Genomic DNA, 27,706 nt, shown 5'->3' on the forward strand with positions numbered 1-27,706 from the left:
GTGGTTGTATTCTGAAGATCCTCATTTTGACTCTCATTTTGTAATTGAATTTAAAAGCTAGATCTACATATTACTCCAATTTATTGAAATTTGGCTTTTGACTTTAGGATCTGGGCAGGGTAAAAGACAACATCACATATTACATTGAGTTCTGCAGTGTTTCTAGACTAGAGAAACTGACTTCAATGATTCATCTTTCTTGAAACTCAGTTTTGGTGTCTTCCTTCCATTCAGCCTCCCCTTTTATTCAGAATAGTGTTTAACTGAAAGCATTACTCACAAAGAGTGCGAGAGTTGCCTCAATAAACATGAAAAGCTTATCTTCTGTTTGAAGCTAAGAACTGGAAAAATGTAATTCTTTTTATCAAAATGAATTGTTCCCAGACTCTTTGACTTCCTTGACATTTTTCTGCAGTGGAAAGACATTTCATGCTGTCAAATACTGAACTGTAATAGGAAACATTCGGGGGATACTTTAAGACCTTGCTGTACTGTAGGTGCTCTTTCTTTTGGAGGGTTCACCCAAATCATGGCAAACACATAAAAATGCATTGACACCTTACATTAAATTGATTATTTGGCTGAAACATATTTAAAAGCATTTTAGTAACTTTGTTAAGAATAAATGATTCTGTTCTTTTCAATTACATTTTTTCTGTTTCTCGTATAATTTTGGTACTCTTTAGAAAGTTCACCATGACTGTTATATCCAATGGTTGAAATATACCTCAAGCTATGTTTTGGAAGGGTCTTTTCTGGTCCCATGAACTCGAGTTAACATAATAGTGCTCCACTCTGGCTGCACATTAGAACAAAAAAATACCCATTGCTCAGGCTTCCCTACCAGAGATTCTGGTCTAAATGATGTAGGATGGGGCCAGGTACCAGCCTTTTTCAAAGCTCCCCAAGTCCAGGAGATTCTCATGGTTTAACATTACAAAGTCTTTTAATTAAAAAAAAAAAAAAAAGAACAAGAACAATACATCTACTGCATGGGTGATACTTAACAAAAATCTAAAATGCTGGTGTTTACATAGGATATGTCATAATTACCTTGTTATTGAAGAGAAAATTGGTAATTTCCTGAACAAACTGAGGTTGCTCAGGGATCTGCCACTTGTATTCAAGGCATAGGCCTTTGGCGTTGCAGCAGCTCTCTGGGTACAGAGTGTGGGGTGTAACTTCATGGTATTGACATCTTGGAAAGACCCTGTCACAGTCACACATTAGGAGAAATTCTGTGTTGCCAGGTGTGTTTGTTTGATTGATAAGAATCTTACCAATACTTCTTTAAGATGCAGACAGTCAAGATCCATTTTTTGAGGCTAATGATTTGCTCACTGAAGACAGGAGACAGGGTTGTACACTCTCTTGAGGTTCCATGTTGGAGGTAGGAGAGCATCAAGGAATCAAGTCCCATGCTGTCCATAATAATAATTGTCAGGAACAACTCCAGAGACAGCCAAGCATTGGTTTCTGATGGTCTTATTCTCTTATGACTGTGAGTTGAAATACATTAAATATTTGATTGGCAATCAGGTCAGGAAAAAAATATTGAGCCTAGAAGGGTGGTTTTGGGTGAAGACATGAGATTGATTGATTCCCAGCCAAGACATGGTCAGAATTTGGATGCTCGATTTAATGTAAGAATAAACTAGAAAGAATAGGCATTTTAGGAAATAAAAATTGGGAAGATTGAATGATATTCTGAATGGGAGGGCTGAAAGCCAAGAGGTAGCTTCTTAGTGACTGTTTCACTAACCCCAGGTGTGTGAGGTTGATTTGCTGGGATTCTGGATGCTATGCCACCAGTATTTGGAATACCAGCAGGGTCACCCATAGTGGACAGGTTCAGCAAAGCTTCCAGACTAAGACAGACTACGAAGGAGGACCTGGTGATATAGTTTTTTAGAAAAATGTGCTTCGAAAAAAAAAAGGATTTTAAAAACATTCATCAGTGAAAACCTTATGAATAGCAGCAGAACATTGTCTGATACAGTGCCAGAAGATGAGGCCCTCAGGTTGGAAGGCACTCATAATACAGCTAGGGAAGAGCACCTCCTCAATGAAGAGTCGACCTTAATGATGTGGAGCGAGTACAGCTACTGAGACCTTCATTTACGGATGTGGCACAGCTAAAAATGAGAAGAAACAGCTGCAAACATGCATTAATAATTAGAATGTGGAATGTATGAAGTATTAATCTAGGAAAATTGGAAATCATCAGAAATGAAATGGGATAAAGATCGATAGCTTAGGCATTAGTGGGAGCTGAAACGGGCTGGTATTGGCCATTTTGAATTGGACAATAATATGGTCTCCTATGCCGAGAATAACAAATTGAATTGTCGAAAACAATATTAAAAGATCTATCCGGAAGTACAATGCTGTCTGTGATAGGGTAATATCCATATGCTTACAGGGAAGACCAGAAACTCTGGTGGCATAGTGGTTAAGAGCTACGGCTGCTAGCCAAAAAGTTAGCTGTTTGAATCCACCAGGTGCTCCTTGGAAACCCTATGGGGCAGTTCTACTCTGTCCTATACGGTCACTATGAGCTGTAATTGACTTGATGGCAATGAGTTTGGTTTGATTTATAGGGAAGACTATTTAATACTACTATTATTCAAATTTATGCACCAAACAATAATGGCAAAGATGAAGAAACTGAAGATTTTTACCAACTCCTGCAGTCTGAAATTGATCAAACATGCAATCAAGATGCATTGATAATTACTGGTGATTGGAATGTGAAAGTTGGAAACGAAGAAGAAGGATTGGTAACTGGAAAATATGGCCTTAGTGATAGAAATGATGCCAGAGATTTCAGGGTAGAATTTTGTAAGACCAACAATTTATTCATTGCAAATACCTTTTTCAACATATGACTGTACATATGGACCTCACAGTATGGAATACGCAGGAATCAAATCAACTACATCTGTGGAAAGAGGCTACAGAGAAACTCAGTATCATCAGGCAGAACAAGGCCAGGGGCCAACTGTGTAACAGACCGTCAATTGCTCATATGCAAGTTCAAGTTGAAGCTGAAGAAAATTAAAACAAGTCCATGGGAATCAAAGTTGACCTTGAATATATTCCACCTGAATTTGGAGACCATCTCAAGAACAGATCTGACACACTGAATACTAATGATCGAAGACCAAACAAGCTATGGGATGACATCATACATGAAGAAAGCAAAACTTCATTAAAAAGAAATGAAAGAAAGACTAAAGTGATGTCAGAAGATACTCTGAAACCTGCTCTTGAATGTAGAATAGCTAAAAAAAATGGAAGAACGATGCAGTGAAAGAGCTGAACAGAAGATTTCAAAAGGTGGCTCAAGAAGACAAAGTAAATTATTATATTGAAATGTGCAATGTGAAATGGTAATGTGGATTTAGAAAACCAAAAGGGAAAAGGGAAAAATATGCTCAGCATTTCTAAAGCTGAAAGAACTGAAAAAAAATTGAAGCCCCAAGTTGCAATTTTGAAGGATTCTATGGACAAAATATTGAATGACACGGGAAGCACCAAAAGAATATGGAAAGAATACAGAGTCACTATACCAAAAAAAAACTGGTCTACGTTCAACCATTTCAGAGGTAGTTGTTGGTTATATGATCAAGAACTAATGGTACTAAAGAAAGAAGTCCAAGCTGCACTGAAAGCATTGGCAAAAAACAAGGCTTCTGGAATTGATAGAATACCAATTGAGATGTGTCAACAAATGGATGTAACACCAGAAGCGCTCACTCATCTATGCCAAGAAATTTGGAAGACAGTTGCCTGGTCAATGGACTGGAAGAGATTCGTATTTGTGTCCATTCCAAAGAAAGGTGATCCTACAGAATGCAGAAAGTATCAAATAATATGATTAATATCACACGAAAGCAGAATTTTACAGAAGATCATTCAAAAGTGGTTGCAGCAGTACATCAACAGGGAATTACCAGAAATTTAAGCTGGACTCAGAAGAGGATGTGGAATGAGGGGTATCACTGCTAACATCAGATGGATCTTGGTTGAAAGCAGAGAATACCAGGAAGATGTTTACCTGTGTTTTATTGATGATGCAAAGGTATACGACTGTGTGGATCATAATAAATTATGGATAACATAGTGAAGAATGGAATTTCAGAACACTTTACTGTGCTCATGAGGACCTACCTGTACATAGACCAAGAGGTAGTCATTCAAACAGAATAATGCTGAGCAAATATTTCAAGAAGCTGGACTATATGAAGAAGAATGTGGTGTTAGGATTGGAGGAAGATTCATTAACAACCTGTGATATGTAGATGACACAGCCTTGCTTGCTGAAAGTGAAGAGGACTTGAAGCACTTACTGATGAGGATCAATGACTACAGCCTTCAGGATGGATTACGCCTCGACATAAAGAAAACAAAAAATCCTCACAACTGGCCCAATAAGCAACATCAAGATAAACGGAGAAAATATTGAGGTTGTCAAGGACTTCCTTTTACTTGGATCCACAGTCAACATCCATGGAAGCAACAGTCAAGAAATCAAATGACGTATTGCATTGGGCAAATCTGCAAAAGACCTCTTTAAAGTGTTAAAAAGTAAAGATGTCACTTTGAGGACTGAGGTGTGCTTGACCCAAGCCATAGTATTTTCAATTGCCTTATATGCATGTGAAAACTGGATAATAAATAAGAAAGACTAAAGAAGAATTGATGCCTTTGAACTATTGCGTTGGTGAAGAATACTGAATGTACCGTGGACTGCCAGAAGAATGAACAAGGCTGTCTTGGAAGAAGTACAGCCAGAATGCTCCTTAGATGGGAGGATGGTGAGATCTCATCTCACATACTTTGGACATGTTACCAGGAGGGACCAATCCCTGGAGAAGGACATCATGCTTGGTAAAGTAGAGGGTCAGTGAAAAAGAGGAAGACCCTCAGTTAGATGGGTTGACACAGTGGCTGCAACAATGGGCACAAACATAGCAACAATTATGAGGATGGTGCAGAAGCGGACAGTGTTTAGTTCTGTTATATATAGGATCGCTATGAGTTGGAATCGATGTGAGGGCACCTAACAACAACAGCAACGACAACATGGGATTAGTTCCTTTACTGAGAGATAAACCCTGCATAAGAACCTACTTAAGAGCGTTGACTTGAGAGTCACAATACCTTGGTTCGAACTCTGGGTCCACCACACACAAGCTACATGGAAATGGGCAAATTAGTTAATTTCTCTGAGTCTCAATTTCCATGTCTATGAAATGATAATAATAGTAGTTCCTATGTAATAATAATAAAAAAAGAATAGGTTCATAGTGACCCTACAGGGTCGCTATGAGTCAGAATTGACTCAATGGCGACAGGTAATCTAGTAGGTTGGAGTCCCTGGGGGTGAAAAGGGTTAACGCTCTTGACGGCTAACCAAAAAATTGGAGGTTCAAGTCCACCTAGAAGCACCTTAGAAGAAAGGCCTGGTAATCTACTTTTGAAAAATTAACCATTGAAAATTCTATGAAGCATAGCTCTACTCTGACACACATGGGGTCACCATGAGTCGGGATCAAGTTGACAAAAATGTTTGTTTTTACCTTGTAGGTTGGTGATGAGGATTAAGGGAGTTGATACATGTAAAGTGCTTAAAACAGGGCCTGGCACATGGTGACTCAATAAATGCTAGTTATTGTTACTATGGTACAGTTGGATGAAGAGGCAATACTTCATAGGAAGAATGAAAAACTTGCCTTCAATTAACTGGAAATTTAGATTAAAGATGTATGGAAACTACAGTAAAACTGTACTCCATCTCATAATATACTAAGGGAAACAAACATACATATCCGTATAAACCTGATATAAGCTATAATATCATAAATGCTACAACAGATATTGAATAATGGTTTCTTGGAGTATGGGGAGTATAGGTGTCACTAGTTGCTTGCCTCTTTAATATCCATTTCCCCTTGCTTTCTCCAAAGACCTTCAGATTTTTCTTTGGGGGCTGTCCCTTCCTGCATTTGAATTATGTAGTTTTGTTGTAGTTGACTCCACTCTTAGATGCTGGGTGTGTTCTGCTTGGCCTATGCTCATCAGCATCCTTCCTGCCTCTGGTAGTTGTTTCTTAGACATAGGCCAATGAGCTGCAAGAAGATCTCTGCTAAGGGCAGAAGCTCAAGAGCTGCTAGCACATTTTCTCTTTCTGTGGACAGAGTAGGGCGAGGATGTGTAGCCATTTTTTTTTCTACTATGTGAAGAGCCAGGGGACAGAGCTGAGAAAATCACATAGAAAGATAGCAAGATGACACACCAAGACTCTGGATAAAACTGTAAAGCCAGTCCATAACTTACAACATAATCCTATACATTTAAGCTGGTGTGAATTTTTTGTTGTTTTTGTTGCCTACAGCCCAAGGAAATCTGAATGTTGCAGGGAGGGAGAGAGTAGTTAAGATGGGGACAGGTTGGTTTTGAGGAGACTTACTGGGGTCTGGTTTTGAAAGGACACCAGACTCTTATAAGCAGGTACTGGAATAAAGTACATTTATACTCTGTTTTCTCCAGGTTCATATGTTCAGTGTGTCAGTATAACACACTGAACATATGGACCTGGAGAAAATAGAGTATAAATCATTTTCTGGGAGTGGACAATGGACTCTAAATGGCTGGAATATAAGGTATGTGTGTGGTATACTCCACCACTCATCTGTTAGTTTGTCATACCGTAGTGGCTTGCATGTTGCCATGATGCTCAAAGCTATGCCAGTGGTATTTCAAATACAAGCATGGTCACCATAGTGGACAGGTTTCTGTGGGGTTTCCAGACTAAGAAGAAAGGTAGGTGATCTGCTTCTTAAAATTAGTCAATGAAAACCCCGTGGATAACAACAGAATATTGTCTGATATAGTGCTAGAAGATGAGCTTGTTAGGGCAGACTCCTTGCCATGGAGTCAATTCTAGGTCATAATGACACTATAGAGCACATAAGGTTTCCAAGTCTGTAATCTTTACAGAAGCAGACTGCCACATCTTTCTCCCACAGAGCAGCTGGTGGGTTCAAATCTCCCATCTTTTGGTTAGCAGCTGAGGGCTTAACCACTGTGCCAGGAGGGCTTCTTTTTAGGGCAGAAAGCACTTAAAATACACAGTGGCCACAACAATGAACTCAAACATACCAACAATCATGAAGATAGTGCAGGACTGGGCAACATTTTATTCTGTTGTACATGTGGTAGCCATGAGTCAGGGTTGACTTGATGGCAACTAACAACAACAGCGTGTAGTAAACTTGGAAGTAAGTTAGAAAAACAGGAAGCAGGAAAAGAACGAAGCTTTTGAACACCAGGCTTAGGATATGGGGCTTTATGCTGTGTGCAATGGCAAACCTTCGAAAATGTAGGACAGACTAACCTTGTGTTTTAGGAAGATTACTCTGACAGCAGAGTGATGGATAGATTGGAATACGCTAGGACAGAGGTAAGATGGTCATGAATCAGAGCAGTGGCAACAAGAATGAAAATTGGGGATAGATAAGAGAGATGTAGAAAAAATGTAGGCAAGATTGGATTTAGATGGAAAAGAAAAGGCAGGGGAATAACATGGCTCCAAGGTATGGAATATAAGCAAGAGGGCTTAAGGAGGCAGTACAGGGTGAAAAGACCAAGAGTTTGGTTTTGGATACCTTGAGTTTAAGAGATTGGTGGAACAGAGACATAGAGATGTCCATGAAGGGTTGGAGCTTAGAATCTGGAACTAGGGTAGAAAATCATGGCCAGAGATAGTAATTTTGCAAGCCATCTCCATATAGAAGATAGTTGAAGACACAAGGGGGAATGATGTCCCTGAGAAAGTCATGGAAGAGGATAAAGGATGGTTACCAAGAATGGATATGAAAAATCTCTATGATTAGTATTGGGTAACAGAGCCTAAGCCAGTGAAGGGAACTGACTGGATAGGTAGGAGAATACAGTGTCATAAGCGTCAAGGAAGACTGAGCTTCAAGAAGAAAATGGACAACAAGGTTGATGTGGTGAAGATGTTAGGCAGGGTCAAGACTGAGAAGACACTACTGCACTTGAGGAGATGAGGTGAGGGATGGATTCTCTTTCAAGAACTTTTCTGAGGAAAGGCAGGTAAAAGTAACAGACAACTAGATAGCTTTAGGATGAAGCAAGCTCAAGTCTTCTTAGGATAAGGAAATGTAAATGTGTTTGTACATATCCATAGACCATTCTAATATTTTTGATGTTTTCTTTTGTTACCAGACTCATTTTCTCCACATCTGGAACTTCTATTTACGTTATGTAGTCAGATGCATGAAATGACTCCCTTATGGCCCTTCATCTGCCTATAACTAGCCTGAAAATTTTTTGGATGATTATCAATTAGATCTGAAGTTTTTTTTTTTTTTTATTTTACTCAAAAATTTTTGGTACATGTAATAAAACCAAACAAAACAACTCATGCCTTGTGAGTTGTTTTGTTTGGTTTTATTACATGTACCAAAGCAGTGATATATTGGAAATGAACATTCAGAAATACTCTTTGCTCGAAGAGAGTATTTTTATTTGTGCCTCAAGGGACTACTCACCAATGTTTTGGAAACTCTGGAGACTAAATTTATATACAAAGATCATAAAACTTTTCTGCTGTCATTGACTAGCCCCTATGCTGGTGAGGCAATATTACTGAGAAATTCTGTCTTTTTTCTATAAAAATGTGAATATTACTGCAAACGAATACAACTAATCTGGAAGAATATATATGCTTCTAGTAAGGGACTAGTGATTTGTAACACTTCTGTGGAAAACAAAAGCATTTTTTTGTACTATTTACCTCTTTGAAAACTGATGTGCTTTGAAAGATTGTATTAATTCAATGGGAAATGGTTATAGTCTGCAAATGGCACAGACGTGAAATTCAAGAATCACACATTTCTTGTATAGTACATGCAAATATTATAGACTTTCTATTTCTTTTTCTTTATTACTAAAAAAAAAAAAAACCCAAAAAACAAAAAACTGAACCTCCAATCCTTGCTGCTTAATAAATTGAGAATTCTTTCACTCTGTTCATGTTAATGTTGACACTGTATAGTCCTAGTTATTCCAACTAAGTTGGTCTCTGTAAATACACTTGTGATGGATACCTGAGTGGCATGTGATTATGTAAAACAAACAATAACACCACCACCAACAAAACCACAGAGGAGACAAAGAGCAGCAGAAATGGAAATGACATAAATAATTTAAACTTCATTAATCTTTTGAGAGGTGACTATGCACATACTTTGGACATGTATCAGGAAGGACCAGTACCTGAAAAAAGGATATCATGCTTGGTAAGGTAGAGGGTCAGTAAAAAAGAGGAAGACCCTCCAGGAGATGGATTGGCATAGTGGCTGCAACAATGGGCTCAAGCATAACAATGATCCTCCTAAACTACCAGGTCAGGTAAGATTCATCCTCTGCCTATTTCTTCTGGGTCTCAATTGAAGAAGAAATCTAAAAAGTTAAAAAGGTATCACTTGGGAAGGACATTTGAGCTGGGTATTGAAGGATAAATAAAAGTTTTCCAGGAAGAAAAGGACAAAAAAAAATTCAAGCTAGAAAAGAAATGCCTAAAACATGCAATAGTTTTCTTTATAGAAGCAACTGCTTTTGTTTGCAGGGAGAGAGAAGTAAGATTTTCAGATTTGGGTAGAAGGTGAAGACCCAGTTCAGCAGGGATTCCTGGAGTGGAGAAGGGGGAGATCTAATTACCTGCCTTTCTTTCTTGGTCACCTATCCAAAAATGACTCTCTTAAATCATTCTCATCCTTCCATCTGCCTAGAAAAGGGAAATGACCATCACGGACAGGCAGATGAAGCCAGTGGCATTGAGTCATTTAGCCTCATCCTTTGAAAGAAATCAGTTCCCAAAAAGCAACTGTTTGTATGTGCTTGGAATAAATCTGTCTTGGATGCTTAATACCTCTCTGTTTTTAAAATCTGATACCACCACTTATGATTGTGGAACACTGGAAAAGTTGCTTAAACCTTCTAAGCCTCATCTCCTCACCCACCCACCCCCCCCTTCTATGGAAATACTTAAAATATCTTCTCCATTGAGTTCATGTAGGGATTAAATAAAATAACCTTCCCCCCCCCAAAAAATACATGGAACATGATTAGTGCTCTAAAAATCAACCTCTACTTTTTATTATTATTTGAAAAAGCAAAGAGTATCTTGACTTATATAATTAAATAATGGTTTTAAAAAAATGCATTCGTTGTTTGCAAACCTTTTTTTTGCTGAACTTTTAGGAAGGAAAGAAACATTTACTTAAATTAAGAATAATTTCTTAAATCATACTCCTTTCTAAGGATTAATAATAGCACTACCTCATGAAGCATTGTGAAGATTAAGTGCATAACGAAGTAAAACATTTAGAGCAGTGCCTGCTCAATGGATGTGCTCAATAATATTTTTATTATGGAGCCCCGGTGGTGCAGTGGTTAAGGGATCGAATGCTAACTAAAAGGTCAGCAGTTTGAATCCACCAGTTGCTCCTTGAGAACCCTATGGGGCAGTTCTACTCTGTCCTGTAGGGTCACTATGAGTCGGAATTGACTCGACAGCAATGGAGTTTATTTTTATTATTTTCTAGCATCCTTTTCTTGTGGTACATGGATTTTCAGCTGATTATTTAAATTCCCTGCATGCTTTACACATTTTTGTTATTATATTTATCATTATGTGATGTGTCTTAAGAAACTACATGGGACAGCTTGAGGAGAGAATGTATGCATACATATTTATAGTAATTGAGATTTTTTTCCTTTGAACATACCAAATAAGGAAGTTCTATTTAATCTCTTTCACAAAAAGGGTGGAGAGTTTGCTTTAAATTTATTAGAAGGTAAGACATTATGAATAAAACTGAACACTGATGGGAATATCCAAGGCAAGCCTGGATGTAATAGATTTTAATATATTTATTATGTAAAAATACTTACTAGAATATCGTGACATGACCTTCTTTTCCTTCAACATAAAAATATTTTTTAAGTAAAAAAATATAAACTACACAGGAAGTCCAGTAAACCAGGGTGTAGAAAGAAGGTGGTCAATGAGAGTTAAAGGGTATGTTCACAATCTCTCAAGGCACAAGCCATGAGTATGGATACACCATGACATGGAGCCAACATCTGGTAATGTAGTTCCAGGCTCTAGTAAGTTTCAAAATAAGCAAATACTAGAAACAGATTAAATGAAGTGAACGTGAGGAAATATCACACAAGTATGTAAATAATTTTTTTATGTAAATAATAAATGGCAATATTTGTCAGTCAGTAGAAAAGACAGTTGATCTTGATTTATATCTTTTATTTGTAAAATCAGTATTTTCTTGTTTTGAAAAAATGTTATAAAAATAATATATGGAGTAAAAAGTGCAAGTTCCCTCTTGCCTACCCTTCTGCTTTAACTATTTCCCAGAGGTAGGCATTTGTATGGTATCTATCCTTCCATGAGGAGCCCTGTTGGCACAGTGGTTAACATGTTCAGCTGTTAACTGAAAAGTTGGCAGTTTGAACCCACCAGCCATCCCTGAGAGAAAGATGTGGCAGTCTGCTTCTGTAAAGATTTACAGTCTTGGAAACCCTATGGGGCAGTTCTGCTCTGTCCTATAGGTTCGCTATGAGTCAGAAACAACTTGACGGAAGTCAGTTTATTTTTTGGGGGCTTGGTATTCTTCTACATATTTTCTACAGGATTTTCTATTATGCACCTGTGTCTATACATCTGTATCTGTAAACTTATTTCAATATCTGTATGTCAAAGAATGATGGGACATACTTTTGAACAGTTATTTATTTATTTTTAAGTTATGGTAAATGTATAGGTAACAAAATGCCATTTCAACAATCTTCACATGTACAGTTCAGTGACATTAATTACGTTCAGCATATTGTTCAGCCATCACCATGAACAGCTGATATTCTTAAAGTTGAAAGCAATTTTCAAATTAGAGGGTATGTTTGGAAGGCATAATCAGCCAGCCAATTAAAGACCTTTTAACAAGTACTGTTGAGTGATATTATCAATACCACCATGATTATAACGTATTTTACAGTTTACAGAGCACTTTCATGAGGTTGTCTCATTGGAGTCTCATAATAATCCTTGAGGGAGGGTAGGCAAGAGTTATTACTCTCACTTACCAGTGAGGAAGCCAGGGGCCTATCTAGGGAAAATAACACCTATGGCAATTGGTTTTAAATTGCTGAACCATCTCTCACAGCTGGCAATGGAAACTTCCATGGCCAACAGAAACTGCTCATTAGCGCCCCTCCTTAAGTGGCGCCCAGGGCACTGCCCAACGTGCCATATCTTAGTTGTGCCTCAGCTCGGGAATCTGATGCCTACAGTGATGGAAAGATTAACTCAGTGTCATTCTAAATCTGTGTATTAACCACAGCAAGACTCTGACAGTGGAGTGAATAGTAAAATGAACCCTTCAGGTCCATCATTCAGCTTCCACAATTATTAACCTTTTGCTTATCTTCATATTTACTTTTTAAGATTTGAAGTCTAAAATACTGGTGATGGTGATGGAACCAAATTCAGGGGTCATGAGGTGTAATTTATGTGCTTTGGTGATATGAGCAATATATATTCCGTGTGCACAACCCCAGTTCCTAGTACATAGTGATGCTCAAAAACTGTTATTGAATGATTGAGCCTTACTGCAGTTTAGAGGTAGGCAGCGTGAAGTAGACCATGCATTGTAGTATAACTAACCTTTGCAAAATACTTCTTGAGGTGTATCAGGTGCTTATGTGTAGGGTCCTATGCTTACCAGGTGCTAGGTCCTATTCTCAGTGACTTGCATGTAGTAATTCATTCAATTCTTAGAAGAACTCTGTGGAGAAGGTATATTATCATCTTTTGTGTTCTGTAGATAAGCAACCAGTAAATTGGTCAAGCCCCCATGGATAGTAAGTGGTAAGTTGACAGTCAAACACAAGCAGTGTAGGCCTACAGTTTGCGTGCTTAGCTACTGCCCTTCACTGCTCCTCTGAAGGTGTGTGTCTGAACGCCATCACTGAACACTCTTGAGACACTGTGCTAGATGGTGGCCATACCTGCACTGCCAGACTAATTCACAAAGTCACTCTTTTGCAGTGGTGCCAGATAACAGGAGAGCTTTGCACATGGAACACTTTTTTTTTTTTTTTTTTTAACAGACTCTCATTTTTCAAGAACACAAGGCCCTTCTAAGTGCTGTGTGGGAGGGAATGTGGTAGATTGATTTCATTGAGACCCTGCCAATTTCTGGTCCTGTGGCCATCAAAGATGCATCACTTCCTCCAAGACATCGAAACGGGGCTATTACCAAGGGCCTGCAGGTTCTGGTTTGCATTTGGAGGAGGAGACACTATCTTCTTACTTGAGATCTGGAAGAGGAAGTGTCCTGAATTGTAAATAAGGCTGAGAGAGAATTGTCTAAAGATGGAGATGGAGAAAAATTGCCTTCACCAAACCACATTCCACCTCCCTCTTCCTCATCCAACTCTGCCAGAGCCCATCTGTTTTACTTCTTAAATTTGCTAGCAGGAGGAGAGGTGTTTCTTTAAGGACCTTCCCCAGTAAAAAAAACACTCCTCAACAACACTTCCTAGATAAATATCTGTAGAGTAGGACATCATGCCACCGTTAAAAAGAATGAAATGGCGCTCTGAGGGTTGAGTGATGTAGAGTGCTCACCAATGTATATATTAAAGTGAAAAAAGCCAAGATTCAAACAACAGTTCTATCAAGGCCGCCATTTGTGAAAAAGGAAGATGATTACTCTGCGTATAAGGGCATAGAACTTGCTTGGAAAAAGGGAACTGGTAAAAATTCTTGCCTCTGTTGAAGAAAGGTTTTTTTGTTTTTTTTTTTAAAGGTCTTTTTACTATAAACTTTTTCGTATTTTTGGAAAAAAATTTACCCATATGCATTTATTATACTTAAAAAAGAGTTAAAATACTTCATTTATCAAGTTGGAAAAGTAGAAGAGTAAAGAAATGTATTTTTTAAATAGCAGAAGAAAAGCAACACCTGATGATGATTGTGTATTTCCAGAGGAGGGTTTTGGACTAAATGTAGGGTTAAATTCTTCCTCTTCATCCTGCTGAAGGGATAGTTCTTTCAGCTGCTATGAAAACACGCTTGCATGCACCTTGGAAGTAAAAGACAGAGGGATTTGAGAGACTCCTATTTAATGAAGTTAGGGGACATGTGATGATTTAATGAAGTTAAGGGACAATTGATGTCACTCCCTGGATGTAAAGAGAAATAAAGAGAAAACAAGAAGAAAGAAATATGGTCATGAAAAAATGCTAGTTTCTCTACAAACAGCACCACAAGTAGTCTACATTCATGGAAAGAGTGGTGAGGTCTGGTCACTGGGTGTTCTGGGTGCCTAGGATATGGGAGTTTTTGCTTCATTGCTCAGCCTCAGGTTGTCTGGGCAGGAACTTCAGACTCTGAAAAGGGGCCTGGCTAACAGTGGTATCACTAGGGTTGGTGTTACTCAGTGTGGTAACTCATGGTGCTGCCCCACCCCGTGGACCTCCTCCAGTACCAGACCATACAGAATTCTTAGTAATGTTATGGGGCCTTGATGGCACAGTGGTTAAGCTTTGGCTGCAAATCAAAAGGTGGCAGTTTGAATCCACCAGCTGCTCACTGGAAATTGTGTGGGGCAGTTCTACTAATACTATTCATAAATCGTAATTCCCATATATCACTGAATGTAATAGCAATAGTAGTGATATAAACAAGTAGGAAAATTAAAATGACACCTTTAACACCTTTAAGTTACAGTTTTCTATCATACGCACAGCCTAAATGTATTTACATTTCACTTGGTTCAAGTGAAAATTCAGTAAGGAAACAATAGAATTCGAAGTAAAAATATTTAAGAACTACATCAAAATCACGTTCATTTTAACATTAAACTTTACGTGAGATACATTAGTGGATTAGGTTTGGAAAGCGAGGCAGAGCGAGCCAAGAATTGACCGAGCGGTTTCTGCTCTTATGTTATATGTCTTATGTCCTCTCTGCTCCTCACCATCCAGGTTGGTACTGGCGACGTTTTTGGTGTTTTTAAGTCTGATTAGTTTTCCCCACTTGGGTTTTAAAAAATTTTAAATAAAACTCTGCTGTCTTGGAGGGTTTCTACCGGCTGGAAGGCCCCAGGACATGCGCCCCCTCCCCTGCCATGAGGGAGAGAGGGAAGCAGTTCTCCAAGATGAACTGCTCAGTCCAGGGCTCCAGAGGACCGGGCTTTTTGGAATGTAGTTGGGAGTCTTACAGCTCTTGGGCTGTGCCCGGGTTTTCCGAGCTCCTCTAAAAAAAAAAAAACAAACTTTTTTTATAGAGGAGGTGTATGTGTGCGCGCGACTGTGTGCGTGTTCCGCGGCGCCGCTCGGCGCGGGGGAGGCCCACGCGCCCACGGCCGGCTCCGGGGGAGGTTGGTGCCACCGCCTCTGACAGTGTCACCTGGTGCGGTCCGCAACCCCTGCACCCCTTTAGTGAAGCCACTGCTGGCTAAGAGTCCAAGTAGAGTCAGGCTGGGTGCTCCTTGTCCAGTAACACCGGACACAAAAGGCCTTTCTTGAGAGTCTCATGCCAGGGACGGAGGCCACTCACGCAGCGGGTACGCAAGAGCCCGGGATACCTTCAGCTCCCTGAAGCCCTGCTTTAAGCTTTTGGCTAGGAGCTAGGCAGAAGTCGCAAATTTGAAAGCCTTCTGGGGCTAAGCAGATAAGTTCAAAATATTTGAAGCCGCGTGAACTTTCGGGAACTGGGGAACTGTATTTTCAGACTGAGACATTCAGAGTCAGATTTTCAAAGTACAACTGTGCTGGCCAAACAAAACACTCGTAGTGTCTACGTTCACTGCGGGTTTGCGACCCCGCAGACGTCTCGGCTCAGTATCTGCTTCTCCCTGGTTGCTCCTCCAACCTAATCCCGCATACAGTTTAGACGCGGCGCACCCCTTGCTGCATTTCCGGTGATATTTCTCGTATCTCGGGGACCGGCAGCCGACTGAACCTTGGAATGGTTCAGAGCCCTTTACCGGCTACATTTTATTTCCACCAGAAACTAAGTTGTTGCGCCCGGAGCGCTGCACCCGGGCCGACTCGGGGCCGGGCGCATCCCGGGCAGGTGTAGAGGTGAGGAGATGTAGTGCATGTTGTAGGAGCGGGATCCAGGCCCCGGAGTCCCGGGAACACCCAGTTCGGCCGGGTGAGGGGCGGGACCTGTGGCCCAGGGGAGTCCCGCCCGCAGCCCCGCCTCACCTCGCCCCGCCTCAGCGCTCTAGAGTGTCTGCCTGGTTCCTACTCGGCAGTGAGTCCGGGGACCCCGGGCGAGAGGAGGTGTGCTGACGCTGCCTTTCCTCTGCCACGGGCATCATTTGCTCCCTGTAGAAGGCCCAGAGCCGGTCCCTCAGCCGAGATCTCCTCTCAGACAAGCGCCCGCAGACGCCTCTCCAGCAACTGCCGGGCCGGGGCACCCTCGCCCTGCGCGCTCCGGGTTGCTGCGCTGAGGCACGCGTCTCGCCTTCACGCCTTCTTCGCCAGGCAAGCCCTCCGGGAACGCGCGTCTGAGTTTTGGGCACTGCGCCCGGCGTGAAGTGCAGGATGGAAAGCAAGGCGCTCCTAGCCATCGCTCTGTGGCTGTGCATGGAGAGCCGGGCTGCCTCCGGGGGTAAGAAGCCCACTCCTTGGGAGGGAGGCGGACAGGTTGGGTGCGCACGGAGAGATCCAGATTGTGGAGGACATGGCGGCCCGATATAACTTCGAATCTTAGAGCTGGAGAGTTGGAAAGGACTTGACGCTTAGTGCTGTTTAATTAACCATTGGGGAAATTGAGGCTCGGAGACTGACCTCCCAGCGAGTCGGTGGTCTACTGAGTTCTAACACGATGCCTTTTCTACGGCTCTGGTCTCTGACAGGCGCCTCGACTGGAGAGTGTCCTGCGAGCCAGCCGACGCACGCTCGGGCTCCCGGAGGCGGGGATAGGAAGGCGCCCAGGGCAGGCGTGCAGGAGGTGCCCCGCAGGCGGGGAACAGGCGGTGAAAAGTCTTAAGGGCTGGGCGCACTATTTTAGTCCGGGTGCAGACAGGCAGCTCCTCCGCTGGGAATGAAGCCCTGCAAGGAGCGTAAGCCTGGTGTCCCAGGGCGTCCAGTGCACTCAGCTCTACTTCCGCTAGAGTGGAGCGGGGATCCCGGCCAGCGTTCCCTCTTGGTCTGAACTGACAAGCACAACCACAAAGAGATGGCATCCAGTGAGAGGGAACCTTTTTTTTTTCCCCCCTTTCCTTGGTGCAGGGCGCCTCTTTCCTCGCAGAGAAAAAACAGAGAAGGTAGGGGAAATTGGGACTTGGCCCTGGGGCTGTGACAGGTTTCCCGAATGTCTCTAAGTGACAGTCACCTTTCAAGGTAAAACAGTGTTAACGTTTTTTAAAGCGGCTTTGTCCTTGCGGTAAGCGCATAGTCAGAAGTTCGCCCTGAAGACCAGGTCTGCCGGACTTCATACCCAGTTTTAGCGCCACTTGCGACTTCCCTTGCCACCTAACATTGCGGTCTCCTTTAAGATTAGGAACACAAACGCTCTTAGTGCCATAACTTTTTTTTTTTTTTTTTTAACGTTTCCCAGATAACATTCCTTCTCCGTAGCCATAATTTACTGATTTCCAGATTACGTGAGGTTGGAGGGGGAAAAAAGTCAAATGTTTAGGAAAATTATTTTTTATTATTTTGAAAGAAAAGAATCACGTGTCTTAAGACTTTTCTACTCACTTACAGTAGCAAGATCATCTGTCTAGAGTTATTGAATTTTCTGAATAAAGACTTGGTTCACCAGGCCCTGCTCCACCCTGGACACTCATTCGACCCTGACAAGGGCCCTCTCTCTCCCTTCATGGGCAGAGAATGAATGTCTGGAACATGTGGTTGTTCTGTATCCCACAAAGAAGTGAGTCGCTTTTAAGCCTGGGGTGTTTCATAGCGCAGCGGTAGTAATGGTAATAGAGTTGCCCTGAATAATGGTGAGGTTGCCCTTTTGGAGTATGTGGCTTAATTAATTGGATTGAGCTATAATTGGTGCCATCCAATTCTAGAGACAGAGACACTGTTGTTTTTCCTTCCTGTGTTTGAGCTGGAAGGGGTAATAGTGCACAAACTAATTAATATTGGTTATGGAACTTGAACATAGCAGGCCTTGTTATGGAGTAGAAGGATATGTATCTTTTATAGTCATTTCTTCAGAACTTTCTGAAGAGTAGAGCTCAAATTTGCCAATAAAAATGTATGAAGCTTAACGGAGGAAAAAAAAATTGAGCCTTGGCCGAAAGATGATGAATTTGAAGTTATCATTATTGATAGCTTGTTGAATAGATTTTTGTCGTAGATTTGTCTGTAGAACAGTATTGTGTTGTCTTGGCTTCCTATGAATGGGGAACACATCTTTTTTATGTTTAATTTTTACATAGCAAAGTGTGTCTAGAGTGTGGAATGATTTGTGGCAATAATTTGGAGAGATCTTAAAGAATCTTTTATTTTGGTGATGGTGGAAGCATAGCTTATTTTAAGCCTAGTCATTTACTACCATTTTGCTCTCACGTGAATGTGCCCAAATAATGACTTATTTCTCATTTGGATCATTGTGTGAGTTGTAGTAAGTTTCTGCTTTCAACGTGTTTTTCAACCTGCTGTTTCCCAGTGAAGTCTGAAATCTATGCTCACACAAGTGAATTTTCATTCTCCTTTTCTTAGGCAAAGTGCGACTCCATTATTGAAAGGCATTTCTTTTACTTTTCCACATTTTGCTTTATTGCTTGCATTCTTTGGGGGCAGTTAATTTCTTCATATTGAAACATGGTGTGCTAGCTAATTAACTGAATATGACAAACCAGACCAATAGCTGTCCAAGAGTGGCCCTTAGACCATCTATGTCAGAGTCACCTGAAATCCTTGCTAAAATGCATTTTCACAGGCCTAAGGATAGCCTGACACATCCTAGGATTTAAGAACCACTGCCTCAAACACAGCATGTCAGTACCAGTGACAGTTTCTGAGGCTTATTGATGTAATTAATTTCCATTTTTTTTTGACTGTGTTATTGATGAGTAACTATGTGGGTGTGTGAGAACATGGGTGATCAGTTTGTTCATTTTGCCTGTAGTTATTCACGTTGGAGTCCACAGATTGGATGCACTGGATATTTGCTTATACTCTCTTTACTCATACTCTCTCTTACTTGCCCATATTTGCTCATACTCTTTATTTCCCCAGCAAGATCAATGCTAGTTTAGGTCCAGAGAGTCATTTGTTCTTAGTTGATGTGAGTTAGGGATCACACTAAGTTTGGGTGCTTCCCAGCATTGATCACTTTTTAAGCTGCTGTTTTGTGGATCCTGATATGTAAATGGTTAAGGCTCTCAGATGCTCACCATAAAGTTGACGGCTGGAGTCCACCCAGAGGTGCCTTAGAAGAAAGGCCTGGTGATCCACTTCCCAAAAAATCAGCCATTGAAAACTCTGTGGAGCACAGTTCTATTCTGACACACATGGGGTTGCTGTGAGATGGAGTCGACTTGGCAGCACCTGGTTTCTTAGTATCAGTTAAGACCCTACCCTGGTGGGCAGTTTTTTTTCCTCTGATGCTTTTTCAACGCCTGGTAGCTCTTCACATTTAGTTGACAGAGAACTAAGTTTTTATGATGTAGAGTGACCCACAGTGGGATATCAGTCCCACATTCATATATACGTGTTTGTATTTTGTTCTTCTAGTTCTTAAATCTTTAGGTAAAGACAGGTTTCTTGTGTCCCAAGCTTGGTATCAGGATGAGCTAAGACCTTTGATCAGTAAGTTGAGGAACTGAGCATTCCTCAATTGTAATTCATTAACATTACACTTTTTTTGGTCCCATTCCCTCAGGAAAAAATGTATATTAACATGCGTATTGTATGAAATTGGAAAATGTTCTTTCTTCCTCAATTTCTCTCACCCAGTTTGAATACACAGCCTTTGTGTGCCATAATTTTAACTTCAGCAGTTCAGTTACCAGGGGACGTGCAATAGAAAATTGGTAAAGAAGAATGAGACAGGGTCATAGACAGTCCTCCTCCCTCCTCCCGTGAAGGTAGATGGATGAACTATATAGAAATCTCTGTAAGTAGTATTCATTAATCAGCATTTTAGTCAATTTGTGTGCATCCTATGTTTTATAAGAAATGTCAGTGGGTCCTCTCCCAAGGGAGTGAGATCACCAGATGAAGGTTCATTTGGTTTCAGTGTCCATATCATTTTGTAAGACCTTGAAGTTGGCAATGCAGGAAAACAGGAACCCCACCCTAGCTCCATGAATTGCAGAACTGTTGTGCTGGTTTATGACCATCTGCCCATTCTTCCTGTTATGACACAGCTCGTGAACTTTTACTGGGAATGGTGAAAAGTAAATTCACAGTTATACACAATGAATTGCCGAAAAGGCCTTCTGAAAGTATAGAGTGTGTATTGTTTATGGAAGGTGTTTCCTATTGGGCCTAACTCAGTGGCAACTGCATTCATTTATTTGTTTCCAGGTTTGCCTAGTATTTCTCCTGATCCACCCAGGCTCAGCATACAAAAAGACATACTTACAATTATGGCTAATACAACTCTTCAAATTACTTGCAGGTAAGGGTTCATTTTAGATTCAGATTTCCTGTGCTAAACAACTCAGTGTTTATCAAGAGAAAAAGAATTTCCATTACAGCAGAACTATAATATAGTTGTAGTAATTGTTCATAATTAGTGAAGTTTCTACGAATTGAAGTAATAATGAAAAGATTAGAAATGTCTTCTAGAAATTCTGTGTGATTTTTCTGGTATTTTTCTCTTACTGCCCTTTGCCAACACACACACACACACACACTCACACACACGGGTGTGCTTGAACATGCACATACACACAGAGACACGCACATGCACAAAGACACTCAATAAATATTAAATCAGTAAATGAACTTGAGGATATACCCTTAAACGATAGAGTTGAAAAAGTTTTGGGCCACATTTATGATACTCAGAATGGCTCTTGGACATCTTTTTAGTCCTTTCCAAGAACTTTGTTTCATGATAAAACTCTGACTGTAGTTGAAATTTTATTATTCAGTCATTAACATTATTAAGTGTGTGCTCTGCAGGGGTAATGGACTTCATGCTCTGGCTCGATATGTCTTGGAATGCCTCTTGTTGTACTTGCTAATAAGAAGTAATGCTACCGATTTTTGTGAAGTGGGGAAACAAATCTAGTTCACTAGAAGTGGCTTTTAAGTTTTGCTTTCCACCCCCTGCCCCAGGAGGAAAGATGGAAGACCTTGAGACTTAATCTTGCCATTATGCATGAAAGACCCAAATGCTTCTCAGGAGCGCTGTGTTTTTGGCAGACGCCACAGTGGGTGGAGACGATATTGCCCTTTGAGAAGACTACTAGGGATCCAGAAAGAACCTTGGGCAGCTTATTGTAATTGCTTCCTACTTGATGAATAGCAAGTGTTCAACACAAAGATACAAAGATCTATTTTAGATTGCAAAGTGTAAAGGATACTGTAGTCCCCTTATCAAGTCCTTGATCCCAACATCCAAGCCCTGGGAACAAACACAGTACCAGGTGTTGCTTCCCTAGCTTTGCTGGTTCAAGACAAACACATTTCTCTGTAGCTTTTCCCTTACCCACCCTCAAAAACAAAGGTTATTTAAAATCCCCAAAGAGCCATCCTTTTTCTTTAAGTTCTGCATAGACATTTCTTAGGTTCTAAAAAAGCCATGGAGTGTGTTGGAGCTACCCCTCGTGGTAGAAACAGTTAAATACTTGGCTGGTAACTGAAAAATTGGAGGTTCAAGCCCACCCAGAGGCACCTCGGAAGGAGGACCTGGCAATCTACTTCCAAAAAATTAGCCATTGAAAACCCTACGGAGCACAGTTCTACTCTGATACACATGGGGATGGCCATGAGTTAGAACCAACTGGAGGGTAACTGGTTCCTTTGAGTGTGTGAGAAGTAGCTTCATTGATGTAGCTGCAATTTCGTGAAAATTTCAGGTTCTTTGAGGGAAAGGTCAATAATATTACATTCTTCTTGGTGCTGACTATCTCTGTTGGGGCCTTGTAGGGAAATGTAATAATAGTCATTTGTGTTTTCATGTGGTCCTCCCATCACACCATCTTCCTCCCTGCCCTCACGTCTTACTCTCCTTTGCTCACTCTGACATGTCTCTGCTGGCTTTGTTGCTGTTTCCCTAATATTCCAGATATGCTCCTTCCTTAGGGCCTGTACGTGTGCTATTTCCTCTGCCTGGACATCATGCTTAGTGAAGTAGAGGGTTAGTGAGAAACAGGAAGACCTTCAACGAGATGGATTGACACAGTGGCTGCAACAATGGGCTCAAACATATTGTGAAGATGGCGCAGATCGAACAACGTTTTGTTCTGTTGTACACGGGGTTGCTATGAGTTGGAGCTGACTCAACAGCAACTAACGATAACGCTGCCAGGGGTACTGTTCCTCCTGATAGTCACAAGGCCGGCGTTATCAAGTCCCCTCCCCACAGAACTTCGTCTGTTTCATCATCACTTCTGTATTTTTCTCCATAGTCCTTATTTCTACCTTTTATACAGTAAATTTTACTTCTTCTTCTTCTTTTTCTTTTTTTTTAATTTTTTGTCTCCTCCAACTGAACTGAGGTTCCATAAAAGGCATCAGTTTTGTCTGATTTGTTCAGTGCTGTATCCCTGGTTCTTAGCAGTGCCTGACACATAGTACATACTCAATAAATACATGTTGAATGAATGAATGAATGAATAGGAAACTCAGGAATCACTCTACAAGTGATTTCTGGAGCTGAGCCGATGGCTTTTTGTCATATGCCAATTCAACCTGTCATCTTTGATAGGAGGCTTTATATCTGTCTGGTGAGGAATTTATTTAATAGTTTGGTAACCAAACCTTTTACCTTTGGTTCCTTAGAAACCATCTCAGTGGAGTTTCACATTAGTATCTCCCTGGAATTAATTTTTCAGGGGACAGAGGGATGTGGATTGGGCCTGGCCCAATAATCAGAGTGAGTCTGAGGAAAGGGTGGAGGTGACGGAGTGCGATGACGGCTTTTTCTGTAAGACGCTCACAATTCCTAAAGTGATCGGAAATGATACTGGAGCCTACAAGTGCTTCTACCGGGACACTGACATGGCTACAGTCATTTATGTCTACGTCCAAGGTGAGTGGTTAAATATAATTCATTTCCCACGTTGATTTACCAGTTATAAAACACAATAGACGTAAAGAGGAATCGAGTACAACAAAAGGCTCTCTCAAAAGGCTCTTTGCCAACCGGAAAATACAAAATTCTTTTCTCCCAAGGCTTCCTCTGAGAAAGGAGATGCATTAATTTCTTCTGGAGCTTGGGCTCTGAGTACATCTTTTTTTTGCCCAATTAGGTGGGTTCTGATCTTTGTTTCTAAGTAAATCTGTATTCAGAATTGGCTATGGAGATGCATGTAAAGCTTTCTGATGTTTGAGGGGGAAAAAACAAACAAACCTGAAATCCTTGAAAAGAAAGACTGAGGGGTGAATTATGGTAAGGTTTCTGCAGAGATAGGTTATCTAACCAGCATAGGAGATTTTCCCAAGAACGCACAGGAAAACAGGCAAGGTCTCTGAAGCTTTTTTTGTTCATAGGAATTTCTCTTTTCCCACTTCTATTTTATTTTTAAAAAATCTCATACTCTTGTGCAAATGAAGACATTGCTTCGAAGGGCCTTTCGAGTTTCCTTTGCATGTGTGGTCTGAGATCTTGAATGATGTACCAGACCGTTTAAGGGTTTGCAATTTTGGATTGACACCATAGAGACTGATTTAACACCCATGTAGTGCAAAACACAACATTACACATATTTAGTGTTTATGAACTATGTTTTCTTTTGTATTTTAAAAATCTTATACTAGTGTAATTTTCCTGTGAAAACCTGACTCAACCAATGACATACCTATAATATAACTTTGGGGAATGTAAGAATTGGGAGGAATGGCATAGTATTTTGCTTGGATATACTGAATATTTTTCTTTTCAATGAAGATGAGCTTTTAAAGTTTTTATTTATACATTTTTATACCTCTGTGCATCCCAGAGGATTTGAGGCAGGTGAAGATTGCTTAGATTTTTTTTTTCCTCCCCCGCCGAGGCACCTTTTTTTACAAAATGGGAACTTCATGAACTTTGGGAAATACACTTGCGTGTGCCCACTTACATTTTAATAGTGCAATATAGTCCATGCTTTGGAAAAGTATAGGCCACATCAAAGCACTATACTCTCTCTTGGGTTGTGTAATGTTTAAGAATTATTTTTGCCCAGGGTAAGGACAATCCAAGATAGAATTCCGTGCTGTCCTCTTCTCCTCTACAGAATTTGAAAGAGACAAGGCTCAGATCTTTCAGGATTTCTGGCTCCTTTTGATCTGGCAGTCTTGGGAGATGAGGCTTTCTCAGAAGATTGCAAGGATTTCCTGCTTTTGGCCTGTCTGGAAATACTACAAGATGAGCCTCTCCCATAATATTTTGTTACTTCCGTCTCCCCAAGTCAGGAAACCTGGAGACATGGGAAAATTCATTTTATGAGTTAGAGTAAATATTTTATTTTGAGAGGATGGGTGGTTGTTTGGGTTTCTTTTGTTTATTTCCTTATTTTGGGATACCGAAATAGAATTGATTTACTGAATAGCTTTGGTCTTACGTCAAAGGGTTAATTTAGCTTCCAAAGGCTTGTTCTGTAAGCAAGCTATGTTATATTTTCATAACATGTGGGTGAAAGGTAAGGAATATTAAGAAGTAGCTGTCCCTAGCACTGTTTATTTGTGCACTACCAGTCTTTGGGTATACCATCAAATTCCGCCACCTGTCTAAGCCATAATATTCTAGAAGTTGAGCTGTCCAAGATTTTGATCTTGAAGTGTAACAATGGCAAAGACAACATTGAAGTATTCCCTGTGAGACACTCTTTAGTGTCCCTTCTCGTTCCCACCTTACTTCCTTAGTCTTCTGACCCCATTCCCTACAGCCATGCCTGGAGCCAGGAAATAGTGCCTGGCCCATAAGATAATGGCTGTGGCATGTGGTGGGCTAGATTGGCTGCTTTTCTGTGCTTTCCAGCTGGGAAGGAAATCAAAGTTCTGCAGCTAAAGGGAATTAACTACCTCTGTCCCCTTGGGTTTAATTAACCCTTTCTTCACTTCGGCCAGCTATTATGAAGCATTATAAAAATGCTTCATCAGGTGAATTTGGTATAGCAATATGAACTGCTGTCTCTCTAACATTTCTGGCATGACTCCAGAGCACATCATCTCTATCTCTGGGAAACTGAGTACTTTTCCAGCACATTATTAACATTGCATGAACCGTGTTTGAATGATGTTAAATTTTCTTTGATTTTCTTCTCAGTGATTTGCATGGTGGCTTTTCAGATTTTTATTATTGAGGGTATTAATGGCTCCTGAATCTTAAACTAAATGTACTATCTATTAAGCATTATATTACAAAGAATCTTATAGTCATCACAATCTTAAAATGTCCACATACTACAACTCTCTTGAATAATTGAGTTCAAAATCTGAAATTTGTTTCCTGTTTGTTTTAAAGATCCTTTGGGATCCATTAATTTATTTTCATAGCACTTAAATTATTTTCCTAAAGAGAGAGAGAGAACATGATTTTTTTTTAAAACATCAGTAGAAATTACTAGGAAATATGTATAGATTTAACTGCAAATTTTAAAGTCAGTATGCTCCTTTATTTTGCAAAAAATTATAATGATCAAGATGTAAAATGTGAAACCTATAAAATATTCTCTACTTGTTGATGATCCTTGTGAAAGGAGTTAACGTCATTCTGGGAGTTTTCCTTTCAAAATTTTATACACACACATGTATTTATAACCTATCATCAATCTATCTACGTACTTACCCATCCATCCATGCATCCATCCATCCATCCATCCATCCATCCATCTATCCATCCACCCACCCACCCATCCACCCACCCACCCATCCACCCACCCACCGTCTCACCCACCTATCTATCTACCTATTCTTTTCTATAGCATATTTTGTAGCATATTCTTGGATCCAGATATCTATCAGCAGACTAACCTGTGAGAGTGCCTACTGAGGTGTCAGTCCCAATCATTCATCTCTCTGGTTTGGGTTTATGAATCTAAAAAATGACCAGCTTTTCCAGTAAATGCTATTAATTAGCTAATAGTATTAAATTTTCTTCTAGATTACAGATCTCCATTTATTGCTTCTGTTAGTGATGAGCATGGAGTTGTGTACATCTCTGAGAACAAAAACAGAACTGTGGTGATTCCATGTCTTGGGTCCATTTCAAACCTCAATGTGTCACTTTGTGCAGTAAGTTAAAACTTCTTCCATCATCTCTTAAATTTTCCTAATTTTAAGCTAATATCAAGATGGATAGTCTGTTTATTATACAATATCAATAATGAGTTTTAAAGATTCTTTAGGAAGGGTCAAAGTAACAATGAATAAAATGAAAAACTATTGGTATGCTTAAAAGTAAGGCAAATTCTTTAGTGATCATCTTTAGAAAACACATAACCAATATTTGCTATTTCTTTTTACTGCCCAGAGGTATCCAGAAAAGAAGTTTACTCCTGATGGCAACCGAATTTCCTGGGACAGCAATAAAGGCTTTAGTATCCCTAGCTACATGATCAGCTATGCTGGCATGGTCTTCTGTGAAGCAAAAATTAACGATGAAAGCTACCAGTCTATTATGTACATAATTGTGGTGTTAGGTAAGAGAACAGTTTCCTTTCTATATCATTAATTTTAGACAATAAAGAATGGCTCCATATATTAAGACCCTGGAGGCTAAGGTGTTTGGTAAAGGACAAGGGATAATGAAAAATGTAATTCATGGTATGGTGTTGGGGAATCCATTACATCTACTCTTCTCTACCAAATAAACCCATGTGTAGTCGAGTTTTTTCTCTTTTTTTGCCAAGACCAAGGATTAAAGAATGCTTTTATAGTAACACATTTTTGAAAAAAATAATTGTCACCCGTTTTTAAAATTATACCTGTTTTATGAAAAGTTCAACTATTTACTAAAGCTGGCCCCATTGGCCTAGAGCTATTGACCACTCAAACTTTACTGCTTTTCCATGCACTGGGTTACAACATCTTTGAGCCCCGAAGTCAGTGTTTTGTAAATCTCTGTAGGTGATTTTCTTGGGAGTTCCCAGGTATTGCTGAGGCCCTCAGGGAAAAATGATATGACATATTTTATAGTTGCATCATTTTTGAAAAATTTGTTTTCACTCTCTGTTTTTCTAATTTACTTGTTCCAGGATACAAGATTTATGATGTGGTTCTGAGTCCTCCTCATGGAGTTGAGATGTCTGTTGGAGAGAAGCTTGTTCTAAATTGTACAGCAAGGACTGAACTAAATGTGGCGGTTAAGTTCAACTGGGAATATCCTTCTTCGAAGGTACCCATACCCGTTGCCATCTAGTCAATTCTGACTCATAGTGACCCTATAGGGCAGGTTAGAACTGCCCCACAGGATTTTGTAGGCTGTAAATCTTTATGGAAGCAGACTGGCACACTTTTC

At 40.2% G+C, this 27,706-nt stretch overlaps 1 protein-coding gene across 1 annotated transcript in view; it reads left to right on the forward strand.

The window, feature by feature from the left end:
* Nucleotides 1-16,364: 16,364 nt before the first annotated feature.
* The window catches only part of KDR (kinase insert domain receptor), a 50,843-nt gene continuing 39,501 nt past the window's right edge, over nucleotides 16,365-27,706 (forward strand). Inside the window, exons 1-6 of the mRNA XM_049886880.1 lie at nucleotides 16,365-16,738; nucleotides 20,620-20,713; nucleotides 23,100-23,296; nucleotides 26,351-26,481; nucleotides 26,720-26,888; nucleotides 27,444-27,583. Of these exons, the coding sequence (XP_049742837.1) occupies nucleotides 16,672-16,738; nucleotides 20,620-20,713; nucleotides 23,100-23,296; nucleotides 26,351-26,481; nucleotides 26,720-26,888; nucleotides 27,444-27,583 (798 nt within the window). The 5' untranslated portion in view covers nucleotides 16,365-16,671. The remainder of the gene's footprint in view (nucleotides 16,739-20,619; nucleotides 20,714-23,099; nucleotides 23,297-26,350; nucleotides 26,482-26,719; nucleotides 26,889-27,443; nucleotides 27,584-27,706) is intronic.

The sequence above is a fragment of the Elephas maximus genome, chromosome 5 (assembly GCF_024166365.1).
Source record: "Elephas maximus indicus isolate mEleMax1 chromosome 5, mEleMax1 primary haplotype, whole genome shotgun sequence".
Taxonomy (NCBI): Eukaryota; Metazoa; Chordata; class Mammalia; order Proboscidea; family Elephantidae; genus Elephas; species Elephas maximus.